Source organism: Abramis brama (assembly GCF_963993115.1).
Source record: "Abramis brama genome assembly, chromosome: 1".
Classification (NCBI taxonomy): domain Eukaryota; kingdom Metazoa; phylum Chordata; class Actinopteri; order Cypriniformes; family Leuciscidae; genus Abramis; species Abramis brama.
This window is the reverse complement of record NC_139963.1, coordinates 25,396,341-25,409,063: the sequence shown is the minus strand read 5'-3', so window position 1 is coordinate 25,409,063 and position 12,723 is coordinate 25,396,341. Positions and strand designations below refer to the sequence as shown.

The following is a 12,723-nucleotide window of genomic DNA, read 5'->3' as shown; positions in this document are numbered from 1 at the left end:
TGCCAATGTTCATTGGCTCGTTTAGTTACACTCGAAGTAGATTGGCTCTCTGGCGAGATTCCTATTCGTCGGTCATGACGTACGTCGAGAGTGCCGACCGATAGGGAACATAATGAATGACTCTCTGAACCAGTTCTTTTTATGGAATCAAAAACGTAGTCAAATTTTTTGAGGTGGTACATTGTCTCTTTATGCACGCATTAAATATGAAGAGTGATGGCGCCAATAATGTGTTTCAAGAGTGCATGCTAGTAATTGAATAAAACAACAATTAGACAGAGATATGGGTTTACATTTTTTTATTAATTGTATCGCCATGATCCATGACTGCAGCATGGGTCAGAGGCCTGTTATTAAAAGGGCTTGGCATCTTTTGCCGGGAATTATGGGAAATGTAGGTTTTGGGACAATATTTGTTTGGGTCGTTTGTTAATTTGAATGTGTTGTGTATAAAGTATATTTTTGTGTGTTTGTTTATTTTTTATTATTGCTTTATGGTGAATGTGATTTCATATGTTTATGTAGTGAGGTTTGAATTGAGATTGTGCGAAACCCGTTATTATAAAATGGTTTGGTCTGTTTCGTTGAAAGGACTTAATTTTCTGTGGCTGAGTTAGTTCTGGTTAGGGATCCCTGGAGAAATCATCTGAGATCCAGAACTCAGTAATTTCCTGGTTTCCCATTCATTAGTTCTTTTTCTTTTTCTCTTTTTTTGCACCGTTTTGTAACCAGTACATTATAATGAATTTTTGCAGTCAATAAAACAAGATTTTGATGGCTCTACGAATGTTTTGTGGAAGAACCTATATATGTATATATATATATATAATCCCTGAAAAGACACTGTTTTAACTGTTCTATGTTTGTTTTAAATTTTAATCTTAGCAAATTAATTTAGTCTTTTTGCAGTCTTTTTGTTTTTAGGAGCTTCTTGTTGGTGATTTAAATGTATAATTCACCCAAAAAGTTAAAAGCACAGAACAAGGGTCTATAGAGCAAAATAAAAAATCTTTATTGTGCGGCCATCATCAGATTCTGTCATAAATTAATCACATTTCATGTTGTCTGAGAAGTCTTTCGCATTGATTCCCGAGCCAAAATCTACAACAAACGTCTTCCATAACAAATCATAATTACTCTGGAAATGTTTTCATTAAACATTCCAACGCAGGAACGCCTCACTGTCTGCAAACTAATGTACTCACATTAAATGATTGTTTCCTTATCACACTTGGGGAATGTGTTGAATTTTAATGAGATTTTTCCCACTAACTGTCTGTGGAAGTAGCTGTGAAATCCTACGATTGTAATCTCGCCTCACTCTTTACTGTGAGAGAAACGCATAAAGAGAGAGTGGCAGAGATAAGAACGAGGGGGAAAACAGGGTTTGGATAAGAATGCGAGCGCTGGAGATCGCTGGAAGCTCTAATTTAAGCCATGACCAAAGATGGTCAGATGAATAGAAGAGCAAGCATTAAGAAGTTCCCTTCCTTCCAGCAGTGTGCTGTGAAAGTGCTAGAGAGAGAGAGAGGTTTTAGAGAGGAAGAAGAGGGGGTAGGTGATAAGGTTATGGGAGAGATATTGCTTGCTCGCTTATCTGTGACAAGTGTGCATGTCTTTGTGTTTGTGTGTGTAGAGGAAGGAGGTTGTTAGGCAGCAATCTTGGTTTCTTGTTACAGGCTGAACATCACCCTTGATTTTGGCTTTCTTCTCTTGTTCTCCCCTCATCATTGTCTGTTCCCCTGCCGTCAGGGATATTAACCCACCCAGCCTCCCACATCAAAACCATAACACTCCCCCCTCAAACCACAACCCTCTCTGACCCAGTTTTTTGGGGTAAAGGGCTATTGTGCACTTTTGAGTCTCCCCCTCGCGCATTCTTCATTGCGACACATGCTCGTGTACACGCATACAGTATGTGTGTGTAGGTCTCTTGTGTTGCTGTAAGGTCAGTTGTCTCTGATCTCCAAGACTGCTCTTCAAAAGAGAAGCATGCAGAAATGAGAAGAGGGAAAGCAGACAAGGAAAGGCACGAAAGACAGAATGTCGAGTATGTGTGAGTACAACTTTCACGGCGTGTGCTTGTGTGACTTAACAGACGAATACATCAGTGCTTTTTGACCTGACTTGACTTGAAGTCAGTATTTCTGTGAACAGGATGGGACTTTTGCCTTGTGTCTCTCAGTAGATATGGCATGTGTTCTATTATGTGCCACTGCTGTGAACCAGGGAATCCCAACCAGGGGATTCATTTAGCCTTTACAAACTAATAAAACAATATTATTAAAATTACAGTTTTAATAATATTAGAGCTAAAGGGTAACAAACGTTTTTCTCTATTCATTTATATATTTATGAATGAATGAATGAATGAATGAATGAATGAATTAACTATTCCTGTAAAAATACTAATGAAAACGCTAAATGATATCCACTATATTATGAGGTAGGAGCATATTTCTGGTTTAATGTTTGGTATTCATTTTGCTTTGCTAAACCTATCAAACAATGTTATTAAAAGTAAAGACAATTTTATATTTTTATATTTTATATACAATTTTTATTTATTTTTGTTTTTGTTTATTCATTTATTTTTATGATCTGTATGTGCAATAATACTAATACAATGCTAAATGATATCCACTATATTATAAGGTAGGAGCACATAGTTTAATTTTTGTTAAGGGGGTAATGCAGCTCTGGGGGTACATAAGACAAAAAAGGACACACTCCTGTAAATGAGATGGCAGACTGTGAGGCGGGGGGAGTGTGGATGGATGGATGAAGGGTATAGATTGGCTTTGACATGGGCACAGGGGCATTTTGCTGAATCTGAACACTGTCTGTCCCTGCCAAGGGGCAGGGCATGAGAACTGTGTGTGTGTGTGTGTGTGTGTGTGTGTGTGGGTGTGGGTGGGTGGGTGGATATAGAGACCCACAAGAGCAGCAGGGGACTCGATGAATAGTATCAACAATTATTGAAGGAATGCCTAAATGCATTCAGGACAAAATGTGTTGGGTTGTGCTGCATGAGCTTGTAAATAAATAAAATATATAAAAAATATATACTAGTACTGTTCAGAGGTTTTGGGTGAGTAAGAATTTTAAGACGTTTTTAAAACAAGTCTCATATGCTCACCAATTGATCATCAATTTGGTCATTTAGTTGATCAAAAAATACAGTAAAAACAGTAATTTTGTAAAATAGTATTACAAATTAAAATGACTGTTTTTACTGTATTTTTTGATCAACTAAATGACCAAATTGATTATCAATTGGTGAGCATATGAGACTTGTTTTAAAAACATCTTAAAATTTAAAAATGTTTTCTATTGTAATATATTTTCACATCTAATTCATTTTTTTAATAGCAAAGCTGAATTTCCATTAGCCATTACTCAAGTTTTCAGTGTTACACGATCCATCAGAAATCATCCTAAGCTGATTTGCTGAATCATTTCTTACTTGATTATTTAATTTAATTAATCAATCAACAATACTATTGATCAGCATTACCAAACGTGGACGTTTTCCACTAGAAACAAACATTGATGTATTATTTTAATTGAATACTGTGAAGCTGCTTTGATACAATCTGTATTGTGAAAAGCGCTATATAAATAAACTTGACTTGACTTGACTTGACTTCATTTCAAAACAGTTGTTCTGCTAGCGGCTTAATATTTTTGTGGAAGCCATGATACTTTTTTAGGATTCTTTGATGAATAGAAAGTTCAAAGTGACAGCATTTTTTTTAACATTTTAATGATGCAAAAGTCTTTGTCACTTTTGATTTAATGCATCCTTGATGAATAAAAGTAAATTAAGTTAAGTAAGTTAATTTCTTACTGACCCAAACTTTTGAATGTTTTGAATGTTGTATATGGAAAATTATGAAAGGAGGATATCACAAAACTATTAGTTATGAGATATCCTATCTCAATGATGTTGTTAATTGTTTTGTTGTTGTTGTTGTTTTAAATTAAATAACTCTTATCTCTCATTAAGTAATTTTATTAGCATAACAAACAGATGCATGGCAAACAGATTCAATTATTTTTTAACTTGGCATGAAACCATAGAGGATGTCTTGTCCCTTGACATAAATATAACACAATACTAATGCTGAGTCGCAATTTATTTTGTACAAGCATGTCTAATACTGACACAGGAAATAATTGTATATTATTTAATTGTTGTTAGTTGATTCCCTGTGGCCACAGCCTTTGTGCGAGCGAGTGTGCGTATGCCCGTTTGTGCTCAACAGTCACAGATACAAAACAAAGTCCTTTATTCCCTTTGGGAGTGAGGGCTATTTCAACCTTGAAAGACAGAGAGTGTAATAGAGAAAGAGAAACAAATAAGTGATGGTGAGATGATTGGGGCATTACAGCATCAGCAGTCATTCAAGGACAGATGCTTAAGAGTGACCAGTGGATCTGTCTCGTGTTCTGTACGTCTTTTGTGTTTGCAGTATGTGTGTGTGTGTTCATTGTTTGTGTGCCTACATATGAGCCACATTCTAAGTCTATGTTCCTTACCCCTAGTGCCTCTACCAGCATAGTGAGATGCAGATTAAAGGTGAAGGGCTAGTACACATCAGCGCATGCCCTCCGCTGAGGTCCTCTTCTGGGCAGGAGGAACAGGAAAGGCCTGGACCCTCTGGTTCTGTTGAACCATGTCAGGTCCTGTTTTCAAAGTGACCTGTGAAAAGAAATAAATTAGTCTATTCTCTTTTCTCTCTGTCTCTTTCTCTTTCTCAAACATATACTGTATACTATATACTTGGATTTATACTAAGATATTTTATGAGATATTATAATATTACATGTCTCCCTTGTGTTTGACTGCTCAGATGCAACCTTATATGGTCATAACAATCAATACCTCATATGCTTTACTGGATGGAGAAATCCAAACATTCATTAAAAAAAAAGCAAAACAAGAACATGCAGAGACAAACCAGAGAGGTCACACACTCACCCGCTCACCACAGCTGTTCTCCCTCAGGGAAGATTTGTGTGGTTCAGGCTCACTGCTCAAGGTAATTGTGTCTGCATATGTGTGTGTGAAAGAGAGTTCCGTTCATTGAGTCTATTAACACTAGGTTGACCTTTTATCAAGCAATATATCTAGCAGAATCCACAATGAACTATGTATTGGTACAATATTGGTAAATGCCTGTTGTCGTTTTTATTTTTCAGTTTTTATTAAATTATTGGATATTTAATAGTGCTATAATTTCCTCAATTTTCTTCATTTAGATTACATTTTCCTTCATCTAACGTTCACTAGAAATTAATATACTTATAAAAACACTTAAAATTTAATAACACTGTTAAATATAATCTATTAAATATAACAAATATCTTAAAAACAATTTTTTAGACAAATAGTATAATTTTAACAAAGGCCTTTTTTTTGGTTTTCAGCCATAACATGAAAATAATCATAGCCACATCCTTTACATAAGTGCTGTTCGATTTCACATATTATAATGAAGTTTGCATAAAACTTTATACTTGGTCTAAAACTTAGACTGTATTTAGTTTTTAGGTTTTTTTACTTTGATTTATAGTATTTTTAATTATGCAAATACAAATATCTACTTCAATAATGAAAGACCTGAATATCCAAAACACCGTCAATAACATCATATCATGAATAAAATATGACAATGGTTGTATCATTTTGCGTTCATAGCTCGTATAACGCTAAATAACCCTGCATTTTTGTCTGGTTTCTGTAGTAAAAAAAAAGATTCACTTTTCATTATTATGCACTTATATTTGAAACTCTCTGTGTTTGTTCACAGAGTCTGTGAGCTGTGCAGTGTGGGACGCTGTCTGCCCCGTTGTCATCAGACGTCATGAGCTGGAGCTTCCTGACGCGTCTGCTGGAGGAGATCCAGCACCACTCCACGTCGGTGGGGAAACTCTGGCTCACTACGCTAGTTGTCTTCCGCATTGTGCTGACTGCAGTGGGCGGCGAATCCATATACTACGATGAGCAAAGCAAGTTTGTCTGTAACTCGGGCCAGCCGGGATGTGAGAACGTCTGCTACGATGCTTTCGCACCACTCTCGCATGTGCGATTCTGGGTTTTTCAGATCATCCTGTCCGCCATGCCCTCTCTGCTCTACATGGGCTACGCTGCCAATAAGATCTCCCATAACGAGAACTTGCGGGGTGGCACAGGGGCCAGTGATACAGCTGCAAGTGACTCGGCAGGGGGCGGATACACCCAGCGTAGACCAAGAAAGATGTACTTTGGGGCACGGCAGCATCGACCAGGACACGAGGATGGGGAAGAACAACGTGAAGACGACCCCATGATTTACGAAGTGCCTGAGATAAGCAACACACGTCGGGAGTTGGTGCCACCACGACCCAAACCCAAAGTGCGTCACGACGGCCGTCGTCGTATCCGAGATGACGGCCTGATGCGAGTATATGTGTTACAGCTTCTGACGCGTTCCGCACTGGAGGCTGGCTTTCTGGCGGGACAGTACCTGTTGTACGGTTTTCGTGTGGAACCGATCTTTGTGTGCTCAGATAAGCCCTGCCCGCACCATGTGGACTGCTTCATCTCACGCCCCACCGAAAAGACCATCTTCCTACGAATCATGTACGGCGTCAGCTGCCTTTGCCTGCTGCTAAACCTGTGGGAAATGATTCATCTCGGAGTTGGAACCATCGGCGATGTACTGCACAAGCGAAACGCAGCATCCACTGATGATGAGTACCAGCTTGGCCTGCTTGCGACGGGTGGCGTGTCCGTCGGAGTAGGCGGGCCTTCGCTCAGCGAGGGGGAACCAGGAGGTGGGGTTGGGGGTGGTGCTAGAGAAGCGGACTATGTTGGTTATCCCTTTTCCTGGAACACCCCTTCTGCACCACCAGGCTACAACATTGTGGTGAAGCCCGAGACGATGCCGTACACAGACCTGAGCAATGCCAAGATGGCGTGCAAGCAGAACCGTGCCAACATTGCACAGGAAGAGCAGCAGCAGTACGGCTCCAATGAGGACAACTTTCCATCTGCAGGTGAGGCGCGGCCGCCACCCATCAACAAAGACGTGATACAGTTAGAGGCGGCGATTCAAGCCTATACCTTGCAGCACAATGCTAGCAATAACCACGACGAGCTCAACGACACTAATGACATCGATGAGAAGCCTCAGAGTAACATCACCACAGTACCTCAGAAGGAGCGAAAGCAACGGTCCAAGCATGGGAAATCTGGGAGCGCTGGGAGCAGCAGCAGCAGCAAGTCAGGAGAAGGCAAACCATCTGTCTGGATCTGACATTTGCACGCACACCTGAACATTACACTCAGTGGGCAACCTCTTATCCATTTCTACACATTCTAGACACAAAATATTGTGTGTATCCCACAGATTACAAAGACTGCGCATTCGCAATTGGAAAATATGCTGTATATATATTTTTAAATGCTTTCAGTGCCTTAAAGGAACTTGATCTTCCTAAAATAATCTTGTGTTCTCAAGATTATGTTAAGCTCTAAGAACATTCCCTCATAATCCTGAAAAAAACTCATCCGTTTTCAAAGTTTGGAACTATTCATTGAGGTACTCAGTGAGAGAAAGTCTTCCTATCGGATCCCTTTGGAAGAGTGATGACACTACAATCCGATTCCAAGCCAGCTGTCTTCTTATTTCCAGTGTTAAACAATAACTTTTACATTACAATGCTATAACAATGCAATGATGCACCAATGTAGTGGTGGTACTCTGTGGTCTTCAAGACCCAACAAAACAGTCCTGTGAAATAAGCTGATAAACTGTAATCTACATTAACAAACACACAAACACATTCAGTGCAATTTTTGGTCACACTCAGAGCTATGAGTGTTAGAAGCATCAGTGCAATGTCTTTTAGTTCTTGAAATTCTAGATCTCTGTAGCCACCAAGACTTGGGATATTTAGTTGATGGATCCTTAGCCTACTCTGTTCTTGTACTATCCCCTACTGGTGAAGAAAGCAGTTGCAGTCTACTCTTATCAGCCATATAAATATATACAGGGTTCCCACAGTCTTAGAAAACCTGGAAATAACAAGTTATTTTAAAAGTGTGATTTCCAGGCCTAAAAAAAAAATATTGGAAATTATTTTTTAAAACTTAAAAGGAATAGAAAATTATTATTATTATTTAAATCTGTATGCAATAATTGAATATTGAATGGAAAAGTTAAGGGAAAATATCATGGATATTCATTGGTTATAAAGTGTGGGAACCCTGTACATTTAGTTGCATATGAAAATTATTTTTCATTAAGAATGACTTGACAGAAGCTCACTGTGTATTGTTGCTATTGCTCTGGTGAACATGTATTTGTGGGACCATCCTCTGGCTCTAAGAGACTTGATATAGCAGATCCAAGTAGCAGGTCTAACTTGGTCCAAATGGAGGTTGAGAGTTTTACAGTGCAATGTAGATATCCAAGATACACACAAAAACATTCACATGCACACTGTGTTGAGTCTTCCATTTTCTCTCTTACTGCCACATTCCAACTTGCGAGACTTTTGCCTTTATGTGGGATGTTTCAATTTGTGACAATTGCCATGGGAGACCAAATACTGTTTGTCACAATAAAGACATCAAGCTACTATGCAGTCATGCGGACTGAGGAAAACACGCCATAGAACACCATTGTGTGTGCCTGCGTGTGCGCGCTTGCGTGTAGCTGAGGATGAGAAGGTGGGGGAGTGATTGCATGAGTGCATGTGAGAAATTTTTGATTAACGAATTAAAAAAATAAAAGATAATCCCTTTACATATCAGCATTTCAGCAGTATTTATTGATGCTGAAGATTGTGGCATTAGATTTGTGGTTTCTATAAGCGAGACTTGACTTGTTTGTATTTTTAAACATCAATTAGGTTTCTTTTTTTATTAGCTTTTTTAATACATGGAACTCAGCAGTGCCCATATGATTTGATTATTACAAAATACGTTTTGTAGGATTTTTTTTATAATTTTGTTGCCTTTACTTGTAGCAAAAACAAAACAATTTGATGTATGTACTTTGTAGTCAGCCAGTTTGCTCCGTGAATCCTTTTTTCATAGTCATAATCGATCCCTTCAAATATGATTTTGCATGGGAGGGAAAATAGGAATGTTTTAGGGGATATTCCACAGCACTCTTTCCAGTGGAAAACTCTACACAAAAAAGATTCTTCAGTGTAACTACTTTTGACCTTTTATGTGTGGGTGCGTGTTGGGAGTAGTTGTATATTCGAGCGCTCCAGATGGAGTGAGTATAAGAGACCCCTCTGTCCCACATCTGAGCACCACTGCGTGTGTTTACGTTTGTGTTTTATAATATTGGAGTGTGTGTGGAGTTTGAGTTAGCCGAGGTAATCCTCAAGAAAAACCTCTCTCGTACTTTTGTCAGCTGTATGAGAAAGAGAAACTGAAGTCGTAAGCTACTTTACTTCAGAGTTTGACACATCGCTTTGAAAGCAAGTCTTCTCAGCTGGTCGAAATGAAGTATGATGGCATTCTTCTTACTGATGAGTATATGTGTGAGTGTGAAAGCATGCGTTTCAATTTATTGTCCTTTCCTGGTTATCATCAAGCCAGTAATGTGTTTGATAAGACCTTTGTTTGTCCTGACTGGTATGCGATTCAATAAATGTTGTCACTGTGTTTGAAAATGAGGGAGAAAAAATGCATTTAATGTGCCAAGCTGGATTGTTCAGCGATTTCCAATTTTTGAAAACCCTCTCTTTGGATTTTGAAATGCATGTTCAGAGCTATTTTGTTAATAAAATGAAATGAATGGGAATTGTGTGCGTGTCTGAGAACGAATATGCATTTGGCATTAAAGGCACCCGTGTCAATGGAATATTTTTGATGGTTCGTGAAGGGGTCAGCCTATTATTCATCCCTATCTTTGACAGATGATGTATTTGTGCGGGGGCGAGCCACGTTTGTCGCTCTAACTCATGTCCAGAACATCAACTGTTTCTCCGTATTTGTCAAAGCAGGTTTCTCTCAAAATGGATTCCATAAGGCATCAGATTGGCCTGTGAACCATTAACAGATCATGAGGTCGGGGGGGGGCACAGTAGTGTCAAATGAGGTTCCCAATGGGAATGTCTTTCCCTTAAAAGGGTGTAACACAGATGCAGAAAAACCCTCTCGCTAGGCCAACATGAGCAGAATCCCCTGAGTGTGTGTGGAACAGCTTGCGGAACGTTTAGAACAACAAAAGTGTACTCCCCGGCCATCCATCCATCCATTCCACAAACCACTATCCTCTGTAGGGTCGCGGGACTCCCCAGCCAATTGACTGCAAATTGAAAATACGGACAACAGAGCAAGCGTCAGGAAGAGAGATAATACTGGAAGGAGGAAGGAGACAGATCTTACCCTTGCCCTAACAGTAACATTTACACACCAGATGTACAGAAGCAGGTTTTCCATAGACAGACATTCATGGCAGCGCTGCGCAGTGAGAGGTCTTGAGGGGTCAGGACACAGATCCAAATATTAAAGGGATAGTTTGCCCAAAAATTACTTTCTTCTGTGAAACATAAAAAGTTTAAAAAGTGTTGTTTTGGACTCCGTTGACTTTCATTGTATGGACAACGTGCTTCAAATATTCTTTTGTGTTCCACAGAATAAAGAATGTCATACAGGTTTGGAAAGACGGAGTATAACGACATTTGGTAACACTTTAGAATACTGTTCCTTCATTAATGAATAATTACACAGGAACAAATGAGTAACGTATTATTAACATTCTAGTAACTACTATTAACTAACAAGAAACTCTGATTAACGAATTAGTAAGTAATCGCGCTCAGATGAATGTAGTAGTTCATTATTAGCTAATCAATAACTACTATTTTTTTCATACCTCCCAGAGAACTACTATCTACAGGTTCATAATTAACATGAATAATGCATAATTTATAACAAAAGGTAATGGTAACCTAGTAACCATAGATTCTAAAGTGAAAAACATGATAACAACCTAATATTGACTGAAGTCATTGTAAGCTTTTGAGATTTTTGTAAGATTTTGAATATCAATTCCTTCCAATGGATTTGGTAACACTTTAGTCATTACTAGTGTGTTCCCATGATCTTCACTTTAGAATACTGATCCAAATAATTAGTAGTTCCCTTATAAAGATGTAGTAACACTTGATTCATTACTATCCAAAACCTTACAAAAGCCTTACAAAAGTGGTAGTTCACTATTAGCTAATCAATAACTTCTATTTTTCATACCTCACTGAAGACTATAAGAACTACTATATACAGGTTAATAAATATTTATAATGCACAATGTTTAATATAAGGTAATGGTAGCCCATTAGTAATGAATCAAGTGTTACTACATCCTTCTAAAGGAACTACTAATTATTTGGATCAGTATTCTAAAGTGAGAAACATGATAATAACCTAATATTGACTGAAGTCATTGTAAGCTTTTGAGATTTTTGTAAGATTTTGAATATCAATTCCTTCCAATGGATTTGGTAACACTTTAGTCATTACTAGTGTGTTCCCATGATCTTCACTTTAGAATACTGATCCAAATAATTAGTAGTTCCTTTATAAAGATGTAGTAACACTTGATTCATTACTATCCAAAACCTTACAAAAGCCTTAAAAGCTTACAATGACTTCAGTCAATATTAGGTTGTTATCATGTTTTTCACTTTAGAATACTGATCCAAATTATTAGTAGTTCCTTTAAAATGATGTAGTAACACTTCAGTCATTACTAGTGGGTTACTATTACCTTTTGTTATAAATTATGCATTATTCATGTTAACTATGAACCTGTATAGTAGTTCTCTGGGAGGTATGAAAAAAATAGTAGTTATTGATTAGCTAATAATGAACTACTACATTCATCTGAGCGCAATTACTTACTAATTCGTTAATCAGAGTTTCTTGTTAGTTAATAGTAGTTACTAGAGTGTTACTAATGCATTACTCATTTGTTCCTGTGTAGTTATTCATTAATGAAGGAACAGTATTCTAAAGTGTTACCCAACATTTTCATTTTCAGATGAACTATCACTTTAAACATTTTGTTAACGATTATTTTTGATAGTTTTGTGCATAATGTACATTTACATGTATTCATTTAACAAATAAGGAAAACCAAGAGATTTATCAGCAGCCAACAGTATATGGTACTGATTGTTTTCATGAAAACATATAGTTCATTGTCTTTTGAGTCAGCATCTCATTAAATTGAACTTTGCCACTCTCATTTCCTTCAAAAACAGATGTAGATCACTAACAGTACCAACATTTTCAAGAGAATGGACTTTGTAGTTTGATTGTACAGTTATAGGGGCCCATCTGTCAACACCTACTTTTTATTCACATGCAGAGGAATTTCAGAAGGCACAAATTGCCAAGCTGTCCTATCAGAAGAAGCTCCAGTGAGAACAAGCCTTTCTACTGGTCAACTCACTGTCATCAGACTGCCCCTGAATGGAAAGAGTCAGCAGGAGTTTACTTTGTACTATAATTTGACTGAAGCCAATAAAAACTAAACCAAATGAACTGACTCTAATAAATCTGCATTTGAAAGGTGTCTGTGCTAAAGAAGTTCACCTAAAAATGTACTCATGTCTAAACTCTTTTTGATAATGTACTGGTTGCTTCTTTCCTTGTAATTACAATGCCTCTTCTGAGCGTCCTGTTGTATGGCGTTGAATGCTGGA

At 37.9% G+C, this 12,723-nt stretch overlaps 1 protein-coding gene across 3 annotated transcripts in view; it reads left to right on the top strand.

The window, feature by feature from the left end:
* The window catches only part of gjc1 (gap junction protein gamma 1), a 32,484-nt gene extending 22,672 nt beyond the window's left edge, over positions 1-9,812 (top strand). For 2 of the 3 annotated variants that reach the window (XM_084130322.1, XM_084130323.1), the window contains 2 exons: positions 4,549-5,045; positions 5,817-9,812. In XM_084130322.1, the coding sequence (XP_083986448.1) occupies positions 5,871-7,304 (1,434 nt within the window). In that variant the 5' untranslated portion in view covers positions 4,549-5,045; positions 5,817-5,870 and the 3' untranslated portion in view covers positions 7,305-9,812. The remainder of the gene's footprint in view (positions 1-4,548; positions 5,046-5,816) is intronic. The other variant, XM_084130324.1, reaches the window with a different exon arrangement.
* Positions 9,813-12,723: the final 2,911 nt, after the last annotated feature.